Raw genomic sequence first — 24,682 nt, forward strand, 5'->3', positions numbered from 1 at the left:
CTGCCGAGTATTAGAAAGGGGCTGCTAAGGCATTTCCTGACTGCGGCACGAACAGTTATTCCTAGACACTGGAAGTCTACCGTGCCGCCCTCAGTTGTGGAATGGGTAGTGGAGATGGACTCTTTATATCGAATGGAATCTCTAGTTGCAGAGGACAGTGATCGCATTGGTGCAGTTCTTTCTCTGTGGAGTACATGGTCGACCTTCAAATCTGGTCCACACGTTGCTAAATGGCTAGGCGGAACCCCCCCCCCCCCCCATAGAGGGGTCGGCCAGAAGCACTCTGCTAAATTGGGGGCTCCTGTCTGGGAGAAGGGAACCTTTTCTTTCTATTTCCGGGTTCTTTCCCTATCTCTCTCCTTCCCTTTCTCCTTCCTCCCTCCTTTAGTGGGAATGGAAGGATAACACACACCTTACACAGAGCTTTAAATATATTTTTATAAAGAAACCTTATCAAATAGAGACAATGCCTATAATCTGAGAGGTGAATTTGTGGGTAATATGTGGAAACACGTTAACATCTTACCTGAGAGAAATATAGATAATGCAAAAATAACATGTATGTATACTGAAATGTTTTTCTTGAGTTTGTTTGCTTCTTAATAAAAAATTCAGATTATGAAAAAAAAAAAAATGTATACTGCACGATACACGTTTTTTTAATGGGATTCTGTTGTATGGAATAGCGTAGACTACTATGCAATTCCATACAAAAAAAAAAAAGGTATACCGGTGTATACCAGCCAAACGGAGGCCAAAAGGACACTATTTTGGCCTCCGTCAGACTAATGGAGCCCTTTGGACACATTTAGTGCGTACGCCGGAAGCCTCTATGAGCTGTTCAGAAAGATCAGTTTTAGTTAATACTTGTAGAATTCTGCATTGCGTCGGTCTTATGTTATTCCTCCTGGAAATATAGGACTAAATTTACAACTGGGCATCACCATTCAACTTTTTAATAGGGTATGTCGCTACACTGTCAACACTAATTGGATAGTCGGAGTGTGCAGTGACTATGCAGAGTGTGTAGTTGCACGATGAAACTAAACTTCGATACAGTTTCAATACTGTGCACCCTCATACGGTTCAATACTGTTATTTCATGTATTTCGATACTAAGCTTTGCGGCCGCATAGCTAAGTATAGTAACACATGAATGTTGTTAGAGCGGTGCTGCGGCTGTGTAATACAGCCATTGCCCCGCTCCTAAGTCCTGACAAGTGCGTGCGCACGGTCATCATGACGTGATGCAGCCGCGCTGTACTAATGAGCGCCGGAACTGAAGACAGAACATGGCGGGCGCACTACAAAACACCCCCATGTTCTGTCTTCAGTGCCTGCACCGCCACTCATTAGTGCAGGGCCAGCCGCATCACCTCATTCTGACCGCACGCGCACACTTATTGTTAGGAGCGGGGCAATGGCTGTATTACACAGCCCAGCTCTAACGGCGGAGATCAGAGAAACCTTTCATCCCTGCCGATATTCAAAGCTGACCGCAGCATTCAAGGGGAAAATGAGAAGGGGGGATCCCTGTGACGCGATTGAGGAACATACCATATATGGGCAGACAGCCCAGGGTCCATTGAAGGACCTCAGGGCTGTCTGACCATATTTCCTGTTGTTAGGGCATACTTAGGTATGTTCTAACAACCGCCTGTGTACTATCAGTATACAGGCTAATGTACTGGCATGTAGATATATGCCAGTACATTAAAGTTTAAAAATAAAAAAGTAAAAAAAAGAAAGATATGTAAACTAAAAATACACAAATTTTCAATAAACATTAAAATAAAAGTTTCAATACATAAAATATACACATATTTCGGTATTGTCGCGGCCATAATAAAAAAAATGTTAGCGTAATTTATGATGTTTACACTGTTAAAAAATAAAAACGACTTTCTTTCACGTATTAATGTGAGGCACGAGGTATTATGAGCCTCCATGTGGCTCACATTAATGGTAATTAACCCCATCTTGTACCTCACACATTAACCCAAAGTTGTCCATTATGACTGATTAACATGATGGGGTTAATTACTATAAATGTGAGGCACATAGGGGTTCAAAATTCATCATACCACGCCCTCACATCCTCACATCAGAAAATGGAAGAACTTTAGTCCAAATTCTTGGATCGTGACAACCCTAGTAGTGACATGCCCCATTGACAAGGGAAATGGTAACATCCAGTTGTTGTGTTGTTTCTCCTGGAAATGTAGAAATAAAATAACTCAGAATTCTAAAAACGTGTCTTAAAAATGTTAGTTTATAGGAAATTGAAGTATTTACTAAGGCTTTGTTCATATCTGCGTCGGAGGCTCCATTATGGGCCTCCGTAACAGATCTGGCAGGGTTTACCGGAGTCAAAATCACCGACACCCCGGCGGAAAACCGACGGAACCTATTAAAGTCAATGGGATTCGTCGGCAACCGGCGGTGTCCGTTGTGCAACGGGACCGTTGTTTCATTTATTCCCTTGTTCTGCACCCCTGACGGAACAGAACGGAATAACGCAACGCAGATGTGAACAAAGCCTTAGAGAGATATGTCAAGTTAGCTGACAAGCCCTTTTTAAATACGGTGGAAGAATTTTCATTGTAAATTATATTATACATATATCGTTTCTTTAGGATTTAAATAAAGGACATTTATTGGTTAATTCCTGCAGAAGTTCTACAAGAAAACGACAGTTATTCTATCTAACAAACACATTTATGTGCAGATTCCCACAGAAAAATGAGAAGTTGTGGAGGCTGATCTGACAAGACAATCGTATTAAGATAGAAATAGACTTGTATGTGAGTATGACATGCAAAATAATAATTAGATGATAATAACATTTCTCACCAATCAGTCTTGGATATGTGTAGAATAATGCTACAACATGATTCTAATCATGGACATATCATTCCCAAATATAATGTAATCTCCAGACTTGTTCATATTGATTCCCTAACATCATGTCACCTAAGGACTTGTTCATACCACTTTCCCAACATGTCACCCATGGACACGTCCCCAATAATTCACTGACATGATGTCACCTCAAGACATGTCCATATTTATTCCATAGGAAAAAAAAAATGAAATCACTACAGGAGTTGTCTATATTACAGTTGCAAGAAACAGTAAGTGAACCCTTTGAAATAACCTGGATTTTTGCATTAATTACTAATAAAATGTGGTCTGATTATTATCTAAGTCACAATTATTGAGAAACACAATCTAACTAAACTAATATCACACATACAGTTGTACTGTTTATGTCTCCTATTGAGCACATTGAGCAAACATCCACAGTGCAAGGAGAAAAAGTAAGTGAACCCTTAAATGTAATAACCAGTAGATCCCTCTTTAGCAGCAATCACCCCAACCAAACGTTTCATGTAGCGGCAAATAAGATTTGCACAATGTTGAGGAGCTTTTTTGGGCCATTCCTCCCTTCAAATATGTTTCAGTTCATCAATATTTCTGGGATGCCTTGTGTGCACAGCACTCTTCTGGTCACGTCACAGCACCTTGATAAGCGTTAAGATCAGGACTCTGACTCGGTTGAAACGTCTATGGCCGCGGACCGTCGTTCAGACTTACCCTCTGACGGCCCCGGCCATGGACGCCTGTGTTCTCGGCGGCACTCACTTCCGGGTTCTGAGACTGTTTCCCGCAGGACGCGCGCGCCCCCGCTCGGCCTTAAAGGGCCAGTACGTGTCCAGTTGCTAATAATCAGTATTTAGCCCAGAATGCTGCTGGACTATAAAAAGGGCTCTGCCCACATGATCCTTGCCTGAGCGTTGTTGTATACCTAAAGATTGTCTTGAAAATGGTCTCCCAGTGTTTTCCAGTTCCCAGTGTTACCCGTTCCTGCTGCCTGTACCCTGTATCCCGTGCTACCTTGCCATCTACAGTGAAAGTAAAGTCGTGTCTTCCGCTGCATCTACTGTGCCATCTACAGTGAAAGTTAAGTTGTGTCACCGCTACTGTCTACATTGCCTGAGGTACCCTTTCTGGACTATATACATTGTTTTTTACCTAGTTGGCCAGCTGCTATCCCGCTACGCGGTACGGCCCAGCGAGTCCACACCCCGCGTCGTGACACTCGGTCAATCCAAAACACAAATCTTCTTTTTCAACCATTCTTTAGTTGATTTACTTGTGTGCTTTGGGTCATTGTCTTGTTGCATCACCCAGCTTCTCTTCAGCTTGAGGTTATGGACTGCTGCCCTTACATTCTCCAGTAAAATGTTTTTATACACCTTTTGAATTCATTGCTCCCTCAATGATCACAAGGTGTTCAGTCCCTGAGGCAGAAAAGCAGCCCCAAACCATGAATCTCCCTCCACCATGCTTCACAGGTAGGATTCTATTTCCTCCAAACATAGCTTTGTGTATTTGTGCTAAAAAGTTCCACTTTTATCTCATCAGCCCATAGAACATTTTCCCAGAAGCATTATGGAACATCCAGGTAGTTTTGGGCAAACTTGAGACGGTCTGCAATGCTTTTTTTCTGGACAGAAGCAGCTTTGCTTATACTATAAGTCTTCAGTATGTTTTTTGGGTTCTTTTTTTTTTTACCTCTTTCAGGATTGCCGTTGTGCTCTTGAGGTAATCTTAACAGGACGACCATTACTAGGTAGAGTAGCAAGAGTCCTGAGTTTTCTTCATTTGTGGACAATTTGTCTAACCGTGGATTGATGTACACCAAGGTATTTAGCAATGCTTTTGTAGCCTTTTCCAGCTTCAGACATATCTGAGGTCTTCTTAAAGTTGTTACCATCAAGGCATTGTTCACACTAACCAATCTTTTTTTAGAAGAATAGCTTTTTCAGTAAAAATGCTTTGTGTGCCTTTATTTTCTGGGCAAAGCACCTGTGAAACCCACACTTCCAATCTAATCTCCTTAAGGCCTCATTTACACGAGCGTGTGCGTTTTGCGCATGAAAAAAAACGCAGCGTTTTGCGTGCGCAAAAGGCACTTGACAGCTCCGTGTGTCATCAGTGTATGATGCGCGGCTGCGTGATTTTCGCGCAGCCGCCATCATAGAGATGAGGCTAGTCGACGTCAGTCACTGTCCAGGGTGCTGAAAGAGTTAACTGATCGGCAGTAACTCTTTCAGCACCCTCGACAGTGAATTCTGATCACAATATACAGCAACCTGTGAATAAAAAAAAAGACGTTCATACTTACCAAGAACTTCCTGCTTCCTCCAGTCCGGTCTCCCGGCCGTTGCCTTGGTGACGCGTCCCTCTCTTGACATCCGGCCCCACCTCCCTGGATGACGCGGCAGTCCATGTGACCGCTGCAGCCTGTGATTGGCTGCAGCCTGTGCTTGGCCTGTGATTGGCTGCAACTGTCACTTGGACTGAATTGTCATCCCGGGAGGTCAGACTGGAGGAAGAAGCCGGGAGTTATCGGTAAGTCAGAACTTCTTTTTTTTTTTTACACGTTCATGTATATTGTGATCGGAAGTCACTGTCCAGGGTGCTGAAACAGTTTAACTCCTGACGTCGCGTCCCGGAAATTTTTTTGCCGGGTTCGGTCAAAACGAGTTCGGCCGAACCCGGTGAAGTTCGGTTCGCTCATCTCTAAATTCTGACACTCCGTTTGGATGTTTGTAAACAGAAAAGCATGTGGTGCTTTTCTGTTTACATTCAGTTTGACAGCTCTTGCCCGAATCACGCAGTTCGCACGGAAGTGGCTCCGTGCGGCATGCGTGGTTTTCACGCACCCATTGACTTCAATGGGTGCGTGATGCGCGAAAAACGAACATGTCGTGAGTTTTACGCAACGCACTCGCGCTGCGCAAAATTCACGCATTGTCTGCACTGCCCCATAGAGTAATATAGGTGCGTACGACACGCGTGAAAAGCACGCGCGTATATTACGCTCGTGTAAATGAAGCCTAATTGAAACACATTTGGCCAATTAGCTCTTGAAGGAGTCATTAACATCCAGGTTAATTTACTTTTTCTCCATCCACTGTGGATGGTTGCTCAATGTCCCAAATAAGGGAAATGACTAATACAAGTGTTTGTGTGTTACTTGTTTAGTTAGATTGTGTTTGTCTATAATTATGACTGTGGGCACGGTCCGTGATTACGGCACGGACGGGCAGCATAGTGTCATCGGTGGGTTGTCCGCAATCACAGATCTTGCACACACAAAATGTGCATTGATTTCAATGAGCCCGGACCACAATTGGAAAACATGGCTGCTTGTTTCCAAAAACAGTGCCACACCTGTCTGCAGGCTGTGTGTGGTATTGCAGCTCAGCTCAGCTACAACACCAGAAATTTCCCATGGACAGATGCGGCACTCTTTCTGGAAGTAGGTAGCCATGCTTTTCTAATCATGGACAACCCCTTTAGGGGCAATTTCATAGGAAGAAAATTAACCTATATATGTTTTGGAGTGTGGGAAAAAGCGGAGTACTGAAGGAATACCACGCAAACACGGGGAGAACATACAAACTCCATGTTGCCCTTGGTCGGATTTGAACCCAGGATCCCAGTGCTGAAAGGATACAGTACAAGACCATATTTCTTACTACTTTGAATGTCTAATAAAAGCTGAGTACTGTGTTTTACTTGTATGGAGTGTCATTCTAATACGAACAGTATTGTGTGTTTGTTACTTATGTGTATTTTTGTTTGGTTGTAATGTATAAAAATCTTTCAATAAAAATGTAAGATTTAAAAAAAAAAAAAAAAAAGCTGAGTACATGTCTCCTATGAAAAAACAACATGAGGCAGATTTGCTAATACTCTCTTAAATTCGAACAGCTTAGAATTAGACTAGAATTAAAATTAAATTTTTCACAGTGGCTCATGCTGGATCATAAAATTGTCGTATCTTTAGACGCTTCTGTATAACTTTAGACCACCTTTTGGTTGGCTTATTTTAGCCAACATTTTATGCACAAATGTGGGCGCAATATGACACATCTTAGACCATGCTTGATTTCCAGCGAAGTTACGTGCCCTTGTCGGGTGAGTCGCAAACATCTGTTCTTTTTGGTGCATTTCATTGACAAAATTAGTTTCAAATTATTTTTGCCGAAAAGAAGGTGCGGTGCAACTGAAGGAAGAACTTATGGCACAACAGTAATAGTAAATCTGCCACAAAAATGTGAACAGACATTTAAGCTATGTTCACACGGAGTTTTTTGCAGGAGGAAAATTCCTCCTGCAAAAACTGCTCCAGACGGTTTTTGCACAGTGGTTTGACAAAAACTCGTCAGAACACTCGTCGAGGCGTTTTTTTCCTCTTTCTGAGTAATTGAAATGGGGTTTTGGAGGCGGAAACCGCCTCAAGCTGGGTCATGACGCTTCTTTTTACCGCGACGCAGTTTTTTTACTCGCAGTAAAAAAAACTCGTCCAACTCCCATTGAAATCAATGGGAGCTATTTTCGGGCGGTTTTTGAGGAGTTTTGCGGCGCGGTTTCCGCGTAAAAAAACTCAGTGTGAACAGGGCCTTAGATGCCAGTTGTCTGGATATTTGATTGTTATAAATATTAGACCCAAAAGATCCTGCAGATCGCCTCTAAAAAAGATGGACTACATGCCCAGTCTCCAGTCTCCCTTGGCAATAATTTTCTACTCGAAGAGCAAAATGGCAGCTTGTGCTACTGTTCAATCATATCCAGTTTATTGGACTCGTGCACACTGATAAAGAGAGGAAGAAACTAGAGAGGTAGTAAATAGTAGCTGCTCACTTTTCTTACCAATAGAATGTTCTTTCAAAAAGAAGAGACGACAGCGCTTAACATGAAACATGAAAATGTTGTTTCTTTCAATATAAACAATTTCCTCGCAGAGGAACAGAAAATACATTACACAACAGACTTGTACCTATCTAATAACACAGTAAGAGTATGTTCACACGGCAACGCCAATTACGTCTGAAATTACTGCGCTGTTTTCAGGCGAAAACAACTCATGAATTTCAGACGTAATTGCTCGTACTCGCGTTTTTCGCGCCGTCCATTACGGACGTAATTGGAGCTGTTTTTCAATGGAGTCAATGAAAAACGGCTCCAATTACATCCCAAGAAGTGACAGGCACTTCTTTGAGGCGGCCGTCTTTTTACGCGCCGTCTTTTCACAGCGGCGCGTAAAAAAAAAAGCCTGTCTGCACAGAACACCGTAAGACTCATTGAATTCAATGGGCAGATGTTTGCCGACGCTTTGGAGCTGTTTTTTCGGGCGTAATTCCAGGCATAAAACGCCTGAATTACGTCCGTAAATAGGGCGAGTGAACATACCATAAGATGTAAATGAGCAATTACAGTGGTAATTTACCAGCGCACATTAGTCAGTCACCTGTGCTGCACATGATCAGTGTTGATGGCTTGCAAGACATTGTGCTAAACTGTGAAATGACAGCAGCGCAACTGACTGCAATACTGACCTCATGTTTTCAGGATTCATAAAATGCTCAGTAATATTTCTCTAGCTGTGAAGAGCGCCATTGCCAAATCTTGGAACTGTCTGAAAGTGCATTTAAAGTCAGATAAGACTAAGCAAATATGAATGACTAAAAACAAACTGTAGGATTTGAACATAAGCCTAAAAGCTATGTACACCTTTGAATGGAATGTTTTGTTTTAATCAATGTGGTTTGTGCTTTTAAGCAATTTTCTATTTTACTTTGGTTCGAAAAAAAAAAAAAAGTCAGCTTCTATGTATCCTGTATACATAGAAGCTGTAGCATTTTCTCTCAGCCGAATCCGTCAGTTCAGCTGAGCTGTCAGCTCGGCTGAGAGCAGGGTCCTACGTGTCTCTGACACACATTATCCAGCTAATATCCATAACTTCATAATTTAGAATTCATAACGTTCATAACTTAGATGTAATCGATATTAGACACCCCCTATTAGGGTATGGTACTTAATAGGGGGACCCCATAGAGCGGATAGCCAGTTAGTATTCGGAAGCTGATGCTCTGGCGAACTAAGCCCATCCGTGTATTACATGGACCACATATTTGTCTCCACAGACTTGAATACTTTCCTAAATTATTGATGACTAGACAGTGGGTGGCTTAAGTGCACCTACATTTTCCTGGCGCTTTATAGAAATCAATAATAGTCCCAAAAAATCAATATGCTTTTATTTTCTCTTCCATGTAACTTCGCTGCTGCAACCTGTCGTGTGTCCACATGCCCAAGTGATGATGATGTTGATGATGATGATGATGATGATGATGATCATGCCACTTTACTGCTGAATTTGAATTAAAAAAAAAAAGTCTGGTCTTTACCTTCGGTCCTTACAGTGTTTGCATTTTTCCTATTATTGAGTGCTAATCCTAATTTCCATCCCTGCGGCTGGTGTTGACCATTACACATCAGATAAATTAGAGGATCCTGTAGAAATTATAATATATACGTGGACAGTCCAACTGTCTCCCAATGTCTCCAGTCTGGGGAAACAAGGGTTGTATGTTAATCAGACCAACCCCCACAGTGTTAGGCTGGGTTCACACGACCATGTTACGTCCGTAAAGTCCCGGACAGAACACAGTGCAGGGAGCCGGGCTCCTAGCATCATAGTTATGTACGATGCTAGGAGTCCCTGCCTCTCCGTGGAACTACTGTCCCGTACTGTAATCATGTTTTCAGTACGGGACAGTTGTCCTGCAGCGAGGCAGGGACTCCTAGCATCGTACATAACTCCCTGCAGTGTGTTCGGTCCGGGACTTTCGGCCGAAATACGTTCCGTCCATTACGGACGTAACATGGTCGTGTGAACCCAGCCTAAGGCAGCAGCAGAGGTACCAGACATCCTTTCCCATTGAAATAATGTGCATGTTTATGGGCTAATAGCTGATGGTCCACCAGACTTTTTTTCTTTTTTTTTATGCAACACACATCCATTACTTTGCAGAACCTTTCTATACTTTGAATGAATTTTCTAGTGATTGGTATCAAATTATAGGAAGTGTTTGGTTGCAATTATTGCTGGAAAAGGAGTACAACAACTTATTAAGTTTTAAGGGGATGTTACTTTTTCACATGACTGACGTGGGTGTTGACAACATTCTTCCTTAAGGGCAGATTCAGACGAACGTTGCGTTTTTGCGCGCGCAAAAAACGCGGCGTTTTGCGCGCGCAAAAACCACTTGACATCTGCGTGTGTCATCCGTGTATGATGCGCGGCTGCGTGATTTTCGCGCAGCCGCCATCATAGAGATGAGTCTAGTCGACGTCAGTCACTGTCCAGGGTGCTGAAAGAGTTAACTGATCGGCAGTAACTCTTTCAACACCTTCGACAGTGAATGCCGATCACAATATTGAGAAACCTGTTAAAAAAAAAAAGAAAAAGTTCGTACTTACCGAGAACTTCCCGGCCGTTGCCTTGGTGACGCGTCCTTGGTGACGCGCCTCTCTTGACATCTGGCCCCACCTCCCTGGATGACGCGGCAGTCCATGTGACCGCTGCAGCCTGTGATTGGCTGCAGCCTGTGCTTGGCCTGTGATTGGCTGCAGCTGTCACTTGGACTGAATTGTCATCCCGGGAGGTCAGACTGGAGGAAGAAGCCGGGAGTTATCGGTAAGTCAGAATTTCTTTTTTTTTTTTACACGTTCATGTATATTGGGATCGGAAGTCACTGTCCAGGGTGCTGAACCAGTTTAACTCTTTCAGCACCCTGGACAGTGACTATCGCCTGACGTCGCGTACCGGAATTTGTTTTGCCGGGTTCGGCCAAAACGAGTTCGGCCGAACCCGGTGAAGTTCGGTTCGGTTGTCCGGGTTCGCTCATCTCAAAGACACTCCGTTTGGATGTTTGGAAACAGAAAAGCACGTGGTGCTTTTCTGTTTACATTCATCCTTTTGACAGCTGGTGCGCTGTTTCAGTCAGTTGGCACGGAAGTGCTTCCGTGCGACCTGCGTGGTTTTCACGCACCCATTGACTTCAATGGGTGCGTGATGCGCGAAATACGCGGAGATATTGAGCATGTCGCGCTTTTTGCGCAGCGGACAAACGCTGCGCAAAAAGCACGGACTGTCTGTACTGCCCCATAGACTTGTATTGGTCTGTGCGTGGCGCGTGAAAACCACGCGGCCCGCACGGACCCAATACACGTTCGTGTGAATCCCCCCTAAAGCAGATGTCTAGTTGTAAGCATAAAAAGATAATTCTTAGTATCACCTTTCTGTTGGGTAATTCTGACTTATTGTCTACTTTCTACACTGTTTAAGGCTGGGTTCACACCTTCATAGGAACAGAAGAATGAAAGAAACTGAAGTACCGGAGCCGGTAAATGAAGGACAATAATGACTCTAACCTTTTTCTTAAATGGATTCCGTCAGGTTTCCGTAAAAAGTAAAAAAAAAATAAATAGCACTGCATGCTGCACTATTTCTAGTACTTTTGACCGGATCTGCAAAAGAGGCAGATCGGCCAAATGTGCATGTTAATGTGGAGGTCGGGAGGAACACTGGCTTAACTTGAAGCTCCAGGGCCCTAATGCCAAATATGTAAAAGGACCCCCTTTTACCACGTGCCATTTAGAACACCGGTGTCTTCTTATGTGGCAGAGAGGCCTAAGGTCTAGGGTGTAACTGCTACATCTGTACACCCTAAAGCTATGCCTGTGGGGAAAGAGCCTTAAAGGGGTTGTCTGAGAGTTCAAGAAATGTAAATAAAACCTAAACAAACAAAAGATTTAGGCTGGGTTCACACGACCTATTTTCAGGCGTAAACGAGGCGTATTATGCCTCGATTTACGCCTGAAAATAGGGCTCCAATACGTCGGCAAACATCTGCCCATTCATTTGAATGGGTTTGCCGACAACCTGTAATTTACGCGTCGTCGTTTGACAGCTGTCAAAAGACGACGCGTAAAATTACAGCCTCGTCAAAAGAAGTGCAGGACACTTCTTGGGCCGTTTTTGGAGCCGTTTTCTCATAGACTCTATTGAAAACAGCTCCAAAAACGGGCAAAAAAACGGCGCGAAAACGGCGCGAAAAACATGAGTTGCTCAAAAAACTTCTGAAAATCAGGTGCTGTTTTCCCTTGAAAACAGCTCCGTATTTTCAGACGTTTTTGGCTCAGCGTGTGAACATACCCTTAGCATTGGAGCTGTCCAGCATAACCAGAAGCTCAATGAGAAGAGCTACTGCCTGGGACACAGGAGTTTCTGGGTTCAAATCGTGACAATGGAAGACTGGAGTATTCTGAAATCTGCCACATCAGAGGCTCATACTGCTGCTGCTCTTTCCTTTCTCCATACCTTACACTTCAGTGCTGCTTGTGCACATTGGATGTTAAAACCAACCACAAGCTCCCCAATAGGTCTGCACAAAGACAACTTATATCCATTACAGTGATTATTATTGCCTAGCAAACTGTTTCCTGGTGATCCACTTTAAAAAAAATACAGTAAAAAAACTGTGCTATTTGTTTACATTTTGCTTTAAAAGCAAACCGTTCATTATGACAAATATTCAATGATCATGCACATTTAGACGTTTTTCCCTGCATAGTGGCGTTTCCGGCCATCTTCTGTGCAGCCTTATTTAAGTGAAGAGAGCTTTGATGCAGTTCCCTGCGCAGAAGGTGGCCGGCAGGACAGGTGTACAGGGTAAAACTGTGAAGTTTACACCGTGCTAAACCAGAAATGCGGCCACTTTATTCCCAGGATTGATAGGGGCCCCCGGCAATCGGACACCAACCATATGCCATCAGAAAACCCCTTTTAAGGCCTTATTTACACGAGCGTATTTCACGTCTGTGATAAGCGCGTGAAAATCACACACATTGCACGGACCTATGCAAGTCAACGGGGCCATTCAGACATTCCGTGTTTTTCACGCAGCCTGTGTCCGCTGCGTTAAACTCACTGCACGTCCTATACTTGAGCGTTTTTAGCCAATGGGTGCGTGAAAATCACGGACAGCAGACGGACGCACATCCATGTTCTGTGCGTGATTCGCGCAACAGTTGCTCAAGATATGATGGGAAAAAGAAAACCACCTCCTTCATTTCATTTTGTAAACGTCAAAACCGCGTGCCATAAGGATGCCATACGCGCAAAAATAACGCAGATACGCACCAAGCACTGATGACACACGGAAGTGCAACATGCGCAAACGCTGCGTTTTTTACGCGCACAAAACGCACACGTTCGTGTAAATAAGGCCTCAGAGGTATAGAAAAGATGAAATGAGTATTATAAAGCCTGTGTGCCTTCCTCTGCCTGTAGTTGTGAATCTGGTCTTCAGTTGAAGACTTGAGAAATAGGAGATTGACTGGTTGCTAGGGAGAGACTGCTGTGTATCTATAGCAACCGGTCTATCTCAAACACCTCAGATGTTCAGCTCACAGCAGAGATATGTAAAAGCAATGTGAGTGAAAAATTCTGGCAAGGAGTTTAATTGTGACATCAGAAATTTCTCTGAATGAAAATCCATTCCATACGTCTGAATGAGTTTGTTTCTGCACCACGTGCATGCAGCCCCGTTCAACTGTATGGAGCAGTCACAGAATTTTCTGCAACAAATGCCACGTGTGACCATACCCTAAGCCTAAGGCCTTATTCCCACGAACATGTCCGTTTTGCGCGCATAAAAAATGCAGCGTTTTTCCTGCGTTGCAGTTCCATGTGGTATCAGTGTACGGTGCGCGTCTGCGTTTTATGTCATCTGTATATCACGCGTTTTTTACATCAGCAAAAAAACTGAAGGAGGTGTTTTATTTTTTCCTCATCATTTCTTTAGCATCTGGTGCGTGAAAAACACGGAGAGCACACGGATGACGTCCGTTTGATGTCCGTGATTTTCACGCACCCGTTGACTTTAATGGGTGCGTGATGCGCAAAAAGCACAGAAGTATAGGACATGCAGTGAGTTTCACGCAGCGGACACACGGACCAAACACGCTCGTGTGAATCCGGCCTTATGGTGTTATTACATGTGTTTTTAGTGGCCTTTTATAGTTAGTGTCATGATGTACATGCGTTATTTTTAAAAAGCCAGGAAAAAAAACGCAATAAATCGAGAATGCTGCATTTTAATGGAACACCACTGACTGTAAAAATGCTGCAAAAAAGAATATGCTATGTGGGCATTCTTGGGTAAAAAAGCCACCAAAAACGCATCAAAATGCTGTATGTGTAAAACATGCCAGAGAGCAAGTAGCTAGCTTCTCCTAATACTTGAGTGTCAATAAAAATGAATGAAATGTCGTTTTTTATTCACATATCCTGAACCGTTTTATTCAAATTTATAGAAATACACATAAATGGATCATGTCATGTTGAAACGCAGTCCATTCCGTAGGCAGCATGTAATAGGCCCTATTCTCACAGTGGATTTTGCATGGCGGGTCCCGCCACGAAATGCACCGCGGAATTATTCGTGCCATCGGCAGGAAGATTGCTTCTCCCATTGACTTAAATGGAAGGTTCAGGTGGAATCCGCCCAAAGATCGGGCAGGACGCTTCTTTTTCCTGCTAGCTGAAAAAAAAAAGGCTAGCGGCAATGCGTCCGTCATTTAAATAAATGGGAAGCGTAATTTTGCAGTGGAATCCGACGCGTGAACAGGGCCATAGTTCAGAAGAAGCAGAGCAGATTGATGTACAGTATATATTTTTGTGGGAAAAGAACTTGTAATTTATAGATCTAAATCCCTGCTGTCAATCATTGAGTGAGACCGCCCACTGGACTCCTAATCCCAGAATGAGCAGAGGTCTGAATGAATAAAATACAAGTTACACTGAATCTTTTCCCACAAAACTATATATTAGTCTGCTCCGTTTCTCCTGCTTTATAACTGCCTGCAGATTGGACTGCAAATTCAATGTGACAGGTTCCCTTTAAGCAGCAGGGAAGATTTTATACAAGAAGAATAGCAGGGATTCTTTTGGGATTCTTTTGCACCTGGACTACATGCCTCTTTTCATTTTATCTGTAGTTAACCCTTTGGCTTTTATAATATGAATTTCTAATCTTTTTAATGTTAAATATGCATAATAATACTTGTTTAAAGATAAAGTAGCCAGAGACGGTGCTCATGTTTTAATCTCCAGTCTGTTGTCGACCCCGAGAGACTGTAAATTCAAATTCACGAAGCATACGTGCTCGACGCTAATTATACGACATTAGATAAAACAGGCCGTCTTCCTGACAGTCGAAAGGACGGATGTTTGGAACACAACTCCATTTTCTAAATACATTCAATTACTTAAACTATTATATCTATTCCCCTATGTAATGTAAAATAATTCACAATTCTGGTACACACTGCAATAACAACTCAACTCTCAACAACCACGATGTGGTAAAAACAAGTCAAAATAAGTCATCGTCATGATTCCTATCACCGTCGTCTGTACAAATTTTATGCAATTACAGGCAGAGAACACAACAATATTTTCATCATAAATGTTTTGATCTTTTACAACTTTTTTTCCAACATGAAGGTACTGAAGCTATAATATAATCAGCGCTAAAAAACATCTGAAACTGCCTCCCATTTATTTCAATGGGAGGCGGAGGCGTTTTATTTTATGCAGTGGCTTTTAGCCGCTCGCGGTAAAAAAAAGTGGCATACGTTTTCTTGCCGCAATTCTGCCTCTGATCTCCCATTGAAATCAATGGCCACGGGCAAAAAACGCTGCAAGAAATTGCAAGCAGGTCAAAATCTGCCTCAAAATCCCTGAAGGAATTTTGAGGCAGATTATTTCAAATCATTTTTAATAAAAAGTCATTAAAAAGTTGCACAAAACACACTGATACACTGTTTTATTAAAAACAAATGTTTTTAAAGGTGTACATAGCTTTTAAAAGTAGAGGACGACTCTGCTGGACTTTTATTGTATAGGGATGGATTCATTGTATATTATATTTCTAAGGCCTCATGCACACGACCGTAAAAACTCCCGTTATTACGGGTCGTAATTACGACCCGTAATAACGGGCTCATAGACTTCTATTGGCCACGGGTACCTTCCCGTTCTCTTACGGGAAGGTGCCCGTGCCGTTGAAAAAGATAGAACATGTCCTATTTCAGGCCGTAATAACGGCACGGGCAGCCCATAGAAGTCTGTGGAGCTCCCGTAATGACGGGTGCCTACGTGTGTGCACCCGTCATTACGGCAGCGTTGCTAGGCGACGTCGGTAAATAGTCACTGTCCAGGGTGCTGAAAGAGTTAACTGATCGGCTGTAACTCTTTCAGCACCTGGACAGTGAATTCCGATCAGAATATAGAGCAACCTGTAAAAAAAAAAAAAAAAGACGTTCATACTTACCGAGAACTTCCTGCTTCCTCCAGTCCGGTCCCCCGGCCGTTGCCTTGGTGACGCGTCCCTCTTGACATCCGGCCCGACATCCCTGGATGACGTTACAGCCCAGGTGACCGCTGCAGCCAATCACAGGCCAATCACAGGCTGCAGCGGTCACATGGACTGCCGCGTCATCCAGGGATGTCGGGCTGGATGTGAAGAGAGGGACGCGTCACCAAGACAACGGCCGGGTAAGTATGAATTTCTTTAACTTTTATTACAGAAAGGGCTGTCCCTTCTCTCTATCCTGCACTGATAGAGTGAAGAGGCTGCCGATTAGTGCAGTGCTATTTTGCAGCCAAAAACGTGCCCGTAAATACGGGTGGAATACGGGTGACACCGGACCCATATTTACGGGCACGGGTCCGTAAATACTCGCGCAAAACGGGTCGAATACGTGTGACACCGGACCCGTATTTACGCCAGTATTTACGGGAGGACAAAAATACGGTCGTGTGCATGAGGTCTAAGACATTTTCATCACCGTCCAATAAATAAGTTTGTCATGTAACAATTTATACGTTTGCAGCACAAGAGTTCTGGAGATTGTATAGCTAAAGACACAATAAATAAAGTTATGCCAATAAAATAATTCCACAAAAACTTAAAGGAGTTGTCCACTACTGAACAACTGATGACCTATCCACCAGATAGGCCATCAGTATATTATCGGTGCGGGTCTGACACCCGGACCCCACACCGTTAGCCGCTCCGGCTGCCTCCAGTCAACGGATGTTATGGCCCATTATGTGATATACGGAGCCGGAAGCAGAAGGCTCTGTACAGAGGCCGTGCTGCCGAACTGCAGCTCTGCTCCTATTCACTTGAATAGGAGCAGAGCTGCAGTACTGCAGCACGGCCGCTATGCTATGTAAAGAGCCAACTGCTTCTGGCATGTACTCGGAGGCAGCCGGAGCGGCTTAACGGCACGGGGTCCAGGTGTCGGACCCCCACAGATCACGTACTGATGACCGATCCGGTGGATAGGTCATCAGTTGTCCAGTAGTGGACAACCCCTTTAAATTACTGATGAAACAGATAGAACATTATTTTTTTTTACAGAAACATAAAAAAACAATACAAAAGTATAAGGCCCCATGCACACGAACGTGCTTTTGCGGCAGCAATTCCCCCGAAAATCCACGGGAGAATTGCGACCCCATTCATTCCTGAGGCCATGCACACGACCGTGGTTTCCACGGTCCGTGCATGGCCCAGGAGCCCGGAACGCAGAAAGAATGGACATGTCTTACTACGGCCGTGTTCTGCGGTCCAGGCTCATAGCAAATAATGGCCGTGGCCATGTGCTCGGCCCGCGATTTGCGGACGGCTTGCGGGTGACACTCCGCCCCGAAAATCACGGCCGTGCACATGGCTACGGTCGTGTGCATGAGGCCTAAACTTTACCTATCTGTTTAGGTAGAAACTGAAATTGCAGCTTGGGTAGGAAAAAGTGTGTAAGTGCATTGCTACATTTCTTGACACAGCACTGTATGTTAGAATGATCTCCCGACATATACTTCCAAAATAAGGCTCTGATGTATCTAACTGTACAGGCATTTTGTGGCATACGTCACCCATAGGCTTCCATTGAAAAAAAAAACTTTTTTTACTGAATGCCCCTGTATGGAATAGCGTAGTTGACTATTGTATTTGCATAAGTGCTGTATATTTGTTGCAAGTTTTCCCCATTGAATATAATGGGGAGGTAAAACCCGCAACAAACAGCAGATGATTCCAGTGATTCCGCCGGAAAAAACACAACACAGAAAAAAAATAATCTTAGGGTATGTTCACACGCCCTATTTACGGACGTAAATTTACGCCTCGAATTACGTCCGAAAATACGGCTCCAAACCGCTGGCAAACATCTGCCCATTGAAATCAACGGGGTTACGATGTTCTGTGTACATGGGCTTTTTTTTTACGCGCCGCTGTCAAAAGACGGTGCGTAAAAAGGCGCCCGCATCAAAGAAGTGTATATCACTTCTTGAGATGTAATTGGAGCCGTTTTTCATTGACGCCATTGAAAAACAGCTCCAATTACGTCCGTAATTGATGCCGCAAAAAACGCGAGTACGAGCAATTACTTCTGAAATTGAGGAGCTGTTTTCGCCAGAAAACAGCTCCGTAATTTCAGGCGTATTGGACGCTGCCGTGTGAACATACCCTTATACTTACCCAGAATTCTGTGTTTCTTCGTCCAGACTGGCCTCCTGGGATGGGATCGTCATTCCAGGATGCCAGCCTGCAAGATGGCGGAGGGACGCGTTGCCATGGCTACGTAAGCATGAAACTTTTTTTAGGTGCAGTTTACTGCAGCGGACATTCCGGTCGAAAAACTGCACCACACTTTGGTGCGGTTTTTCGTCTGGAATTCCCTGCAGCGCAAAGGGCAGATACGCTCTGTGCTTTTATGCAGCGTATCCGCCCTGTAGATCTCACCCTATGTGTATCAGAGCTGTGTCGTCTAATGATCCCAGCACCTGTGTGTCCACCAAATGACCACAGACAGAATTTTATCCACTGGAAAGAAATAATGAATGTTCCTACTGAATAATAACAAGCAGAGATCTTGAAAAGCGTGAGGAATTAATACAGAAAGTATATTGGAAAATTGTATACACAAAATAACATTAATTTGCTGAAAGTGGGCAATCCCTTTAAGTGATTTTTGTAATGATATGTTTAGCTGATAAAGGTAGGGATTGGGAATGACTAATCAAGACGCACTCCTAAAAGTCGAAACATAAAGCCACATGTGAATGGTAATGCCATGACTGATACCAATCAATGGAGCTCTACTGATGTGCTATGGATAGTTTATTTTCCCTGCAGAAAAGTTGGACAAAACATAAAATGCAACATGATGCCCATGAACAGAATAATAAGTAAATAACAATTAAGGCATCAGAGAATCCACCAAATCAAAAAACAATACGAAAGCAACATTTTAAGGTTTGACATGTCACTGGGTTAGCTAAAAAAATATTGTTGCCTTTGATTAGAATTACAGATTATTAGTGGACAATGAATCCTGTCATCTCAAAACATAGATTCCACCATACGCTCCATAGCATATACCAGTTTGTATGTAAAGTTGTGGTAAGGGGCCGAGTGATCCTTGCCCAACCCTTGCAATCTGAAGGCACCACCAGCTTTTGAACTCAGAGGACTCTTAAGGTGGCCATACACATAAGATAAAAGTTGATGAATGTGGACGATTTCGACCAAAACAAACGATCGACACTTTAGAAAATTAAGCGAACGATTATTACAACCACCCCAATGGCCAACAGTAGTCTTCCAAAAAACTGGTCGTCGGTACTGGAAACTTTCATCTGGGTATTGAAAGGAGTTGAATGTGTATGGGTTACTCGTGCGATCACGAACGATCGTTCTGCAAAGGAGGAAAACACGAGGGTTTGTCTACGGTTTGTCACGTCCAGCCATACATCGGAAGGCAATTTTCGTGTCCCATTGGGCATGTATGGGCATTCCAATCATTGTAAAATGAAATTTTATGCAACTTTCTAACAAACTTTCTGTTTCATTCTCTACCAAATCAACATATTGCTTGCTGTCAGTGAATTAAAACAGAGTGAGTTGTCTTGAGAAAGGGAACTTGTCACTAGGTATAGAGCCGCTAAACCACCAGCATGCCGTTATACAGCTGGGGTTTAGTGTTCCAAACCTGCCAACCTCAAAAACGTCAGTTTCGGGAATAGTTTATGAAGTAAATTACAATTTACCAAGAGAAGTCCGGAGGCAACGGGCAAATGCGAGTTTCGCACATAAAACCAAAGACCGTACACTTCGCTTCATCTGTGCCATGCGTCCAATGCCGCTCCCGGGCTCATCTCGGTAAATTGTAAGATACTTTACTAACTACTGCCGAAATTGACAATTTGAGGTTTGGCAGATTGGAACGCTAATCCCCAGCTGTAGAAAAACATGATGGTGATTTAGTGGCTCCAAACCTTGTGACAGGTTTCCATTAAATCAACTGAAAATGAGCCTATCTATGGAGCAATACCATGTTCTTCAAGGCCCTAGAATAGCTGAGTGACCACCAGAAAGAGCCATAATACAGCCATATTGGTTGTCAAACAAGTTTTTACAGATGGATGTACAGCAACAACTGCATTAATTTTTCATCAACTTAATGGATGAGAATTTCTCAAGGACTTTTTACAATATACTTTATTTTTTATTTTTATTTAGGGCCTCATTTATCAAAACTGTCTAAGGGAAAAAATGGCCTTGTTGCCCATAGCAACCAATCAGAACTCAGCTTTCATTTCTTCAACTGCTGTTCCAAATGGAAAGCTGAGCTCTGATTGGTTGCTATGGGAACAAAGTCAGCTTTTCTTAGACAGTTTTGATAAATGAGGCTATCAGAGTCTACCCAGCTAGTAGTAACGGTCACATGAGCACTCTTGACATTTCTGATTGGCTCATTCTCCCTCACGAAGGGCTCCTGCACAGACCCCGTAATAGTATTACATACCAATAGGCCCTCTGTATGTCTCCGTAAAGGTAATATGGCGTGAAACAGAGTATGGGAAAAAAAAATCATGTACACTATGGGGCAATAAAATCTATGGTTGCCATATTATGGATCTGTACCACACATGCATGAGGCCTAATACAGAGGGTACACAATATTTTATTCCCTGACGAGAAGCTTGGTCAGAGCAGATCCCACTAATAGGCACATAACATGCTCCAAAAATAATAGATTTATTGACAGACCCCAGTATATTTTTTAACATACAGACATATGATAGACAAATATGCATGCTATATTTACCACTCTGTGCGCTTTCATTGCTACCTGTAAATCTAATCTAGGATATTTTTGTTTTTTGGAAGTAACTCCGACATGCGATCTAATGAGCCATTCCCAGCATCCCTCACAGAACACACAGACCACAGAGCTGGTACCATGTTCTCCGAGCACATTTCCATTTCCGCAGTCAATACTGGAAGAGTGATAAGCTTTTATGATGTACAGTACAGCAGCTGTGCGCCGCACATACAAGCAATGCGACCCATCTGCTGCTCCATGATGGGAGTGGAGTCTGCTTGGACTTTTCCTACCAGTCATTATCATAAATACATTAAACCTTTAAATGACCACTCAGCTCGACCAACACGGTTATGAGGAAACACTGAGGCCATTAATTCAATAAAAACAGAGATCTTTTCAAACTGATCTCCATGTGAATGAAGCCTCTGCTGTCAGGGACCTCTTGTATTTCCAATACACCCCGTTCTCCTCCGTCCAATACGTCCATGTGCGTTAAAGGGAAGGTGTCATGATTTTAGTTTTTTTAAATTATATTGCATTTAATAAAATATAAACAACATTTTTATTTATTAGTGTTGTGACTTTCTACTTTTTACAGTATTCAAACTTCTACTTCTCTATGGGGGCTGCCATTTTTTTTTTCCATCTCTGTATGTGTCGATTAACGACACATACAGAGATGGAATACGGCACATACATCCCCATAGAGAATGCGAACGGGAGCCGTTCCATTCACTATAGCATACGCCGTCTGTGTTGGAACAGCACATGCGCCGCTCACACACAGACCAAAAGGAAGGTGTTCGGCAGAGCGAAATCCGGCGCCATTTCATAGAGAATGTGAACAGGAGCCGTTCCATTCTCAGAAGCGTACGCCGTCTGTGTGGGAACGGCGCATGCGCCGCTCCCACACAGACCAAAACTAAGCTAGTTCGTTGAGCGAAATCCGGCGTCATATTCATGTGGACCGGAAGCCGCTACTGGACAGTAAGATGACGACTTCCAGCCGCGGCTTCCGGCCATATGTTCCACGAAGCGAAGGCGCAAGGTATAGGAGTGTAGACCTGCGGAGGCAGGAGCAGGTAATTTATGTTTGTGTATGATGTGTCTATTATGTTCGTGTGATACAGTCTGCTGAGCCCTGTATCTAATCCTCCTACACTGTGCAGTCGCTCAGAAAATGGCGGCACACAGTGTAGGAGGTTTGAAGACATTCAAACCCCTCCCTCTCCTGGCACTAGCCAGAAGAAGGGAGGGGGGATTGTGTGAGGACACTAGAGGAGAGTGTGTCCTCCCCAAATTTGCAGCCTAAATCAAGGAGGTTGCTTTACCACAGTGACCATGCAGCAATTTTGGGAACTGCTCCCTCTAGTGGCCAGCACATGGAAATGTTATAAATTAGAATGTAATTTATAATATTTCCTGACTTGTGAAAAAATTAAAACAATGTGTAATCACTCAAATACTAATTGTTTAACTGAAAAAATAAAATTCTAGCGACACATTCCCTTTAAAGAATAAGATTATGTTTCCCCACAAAAAAAAAATCACAAAGCAACCTCTTATCCATTATAGTCTATAGCGGTGTTTATTTAGGTAAATGGGCAATAAATGCCAGATGGCCCCCACTACAGCTATAGAAAAGCAATGGCAGCACTCTGTAGTAAGAGCTTTGTGAACGGCTCCTGCCATAGGTGTTAATGTAGCATTTAATGTACCGCTTTTAATACAGCGAGAAACAATGATCAAGTGCACCATAAGTGTCAGCAGACCAATGATCGAGAGCGATCGGGCGCGTGTATCAATTGTATAAATATACCGGGGAAAAATCCACCCTCATGTTATACTCAATAGTTCTAAACAATTTATGCCATTTTCTCGTACACCTACCCATGGCGATGAAATTGTTCATTTTTAATCGGTAGATAGGGGCGTGGTTAAATATTCACATGTCGTGCCACGTATGTATCATCATGATATGTCATGACTTAGGACGAGAAGTTAGATCAATCACAGTTAAAGAGACGGTTTCATGGAGCGCTTAATTTTCTCCAAGTGTCTTGAGCAATTTTTGAGGAATACGAAAGCAACAGTTTTAAACGACGTTTCCCTCCGTACAAGCGGCAATGTCCCTATAACCTCCTTCCGTTTTATCGGTTGAGAACAGGACGAACGCTCGAGAAAAGGTTAAGTGCGTGGTCTCCAGGTTATAACCGTAGAATGTCGCATATCACAGTCAATGGTCACGACTTATCAATAATATAAAGGACATTCAGTACCCCACATCTCCTAGAATGCAATACAGACCAGCCCCACAGTGCTGTTTACACATATTTCTCGCTCTGTTATTCCATGAGTCTGTCACACAACATTTACCTCTCTCTCCCCCCACGTCTCCATGATGCTTTACAGTAGTAGCAGGGCATGTCCTCCCCCAGAAGGGCACACACAACATCTGCCTGGCTTTGGCTTCACCATGAATAATGCAGGGGGCACAGAAGGGTCAGCTCATACAGGACAGAATGCAGCCCCAGGGCACAGGGGCATCTTTACCAGCCAGGAGAGAACGAACAAGGCAGAGCCCCGTTATATATGAAGGATGCAGATCACGGAGGCTGGCACGAGGGATGCTCCATGAATGCCACCGGAACACAGTAATGATATAAAGCAGCTCGGCAGGCAGCCCCACAATGTGCACTTGTCCCTGGATCCCTCCCTTTAAAGCAAATCTGTCCCCAGCAATCCCTTACAGCCTTGCCCGGAGAGTGAGGGCACAGCCTTGGCGCCAGGGTCACTTACCCTGTGGTGGGGATCATTGCTGGTGCACGGGGCGCAGGGGGATTTACATCCCTGGCTTTGTAGTCAGCATGCTCCACTATTCCTGTCACACTGGCGACAAATAACACGATCACACAAATCCCTTTCTTGTTTTCCACACCCCCGGAGCTGGAGGCGGCGCCCGGCTCACTGCGCAGCTCTTAAAGGGCCAGTGTCATGTCTGTGCTGCTGCTACTATTGAGATTTTTTCACCAGCACAATCCCCTCGTTTCACAGGGGCTGCCTCCAGTAAGGTCATGTCAATATTGCTTCAGTGGAAGCGAGGATTCACAAATGCTGGTCTATACAGGACCCCCCTCTCCAAAAAAAACAAACACAAATACACCAGTAAATATAGGTCATTGTGTTGTTAGTCTTAGTTATTTATTCCTCAGGGAAAGCTGGGTGGTACAGCACCTTTCAAAAGGTTTTCACCCTCTTGGTGTTTTTCCTGTTTTGTTGCATTACAAGGTTGAATTAAAATAGATTTTTGGGGGTTGTACCATTTGATTTACATAACATGTCTATTATTTTAAAGAGAAGCTGTCTGCAGTTTTAAAGCCTCAAAACTGCAGACAGAGCGATATAGGGGATAGGGAGGGCATTGCAAACATACTATTTGTCTCGATTATGCAAGTTGCGTGACTGAAAAAATTATGTATAATTTCACCGGCACGCCAATCGCATGTGCCACTGAGGCGGGACTCTATGTACAAGTGCCCCTGCACTGCATGATGCAAGCCCCGCCCCTCTGATG

The 24,682-nt window shown here is 43.5% G+C and overlaps 1 protein-coding gene across 2 annotated transcripts in view; it reads right to left on the reverse strand.

Annotated features, from left to right (window-relative positions):
- SH2B2 (SH2B adaptor protein 2) overlaps positions 1 to 24,043 on the reverse strand; it is a 157,652-nt gene extending 133,609 nt beyond the window's left edge. The window contains exon 1 of one of the 2 annotated variants that reach the window (XM_075854196.1): positions 23,908 to 24,043. Coding sequence is in view for 1 of the 2 variants with exons in the window: in XM_075854195.1 (XP_075710310.1) it covers positions 23,485 to 23,563 (79 nt within the window). In the remaining variant the exon portion in view is untranslated. Of the gene's footprint in view, positions 1 to 23,484; positions 23,740 to 23,907 lie in introns of those variants that run through there. The other variant, XM_075854195.1, reaches the window with a different exon arrangement.
- Positions 24,044 to 24,682: the final 639 nt, after the last annotated feature.

The sequence above is a fragment of the Rhinoderma darwinii genome, chromosome 2 (assembly GCF_050947455.1).
Source record: "Rhinoderma darwinii isolate aRhiDar2 chromosome 2, aRhiDar2.hap1, whole genome shotgun sequence".
Classification (NCBI taxonomy): Eukaryota; Metazoa; Chordata; class Amphibia; order Anura; family Rhinodermatidae; genus Rhinoderma; species Rhinoderma darwinii.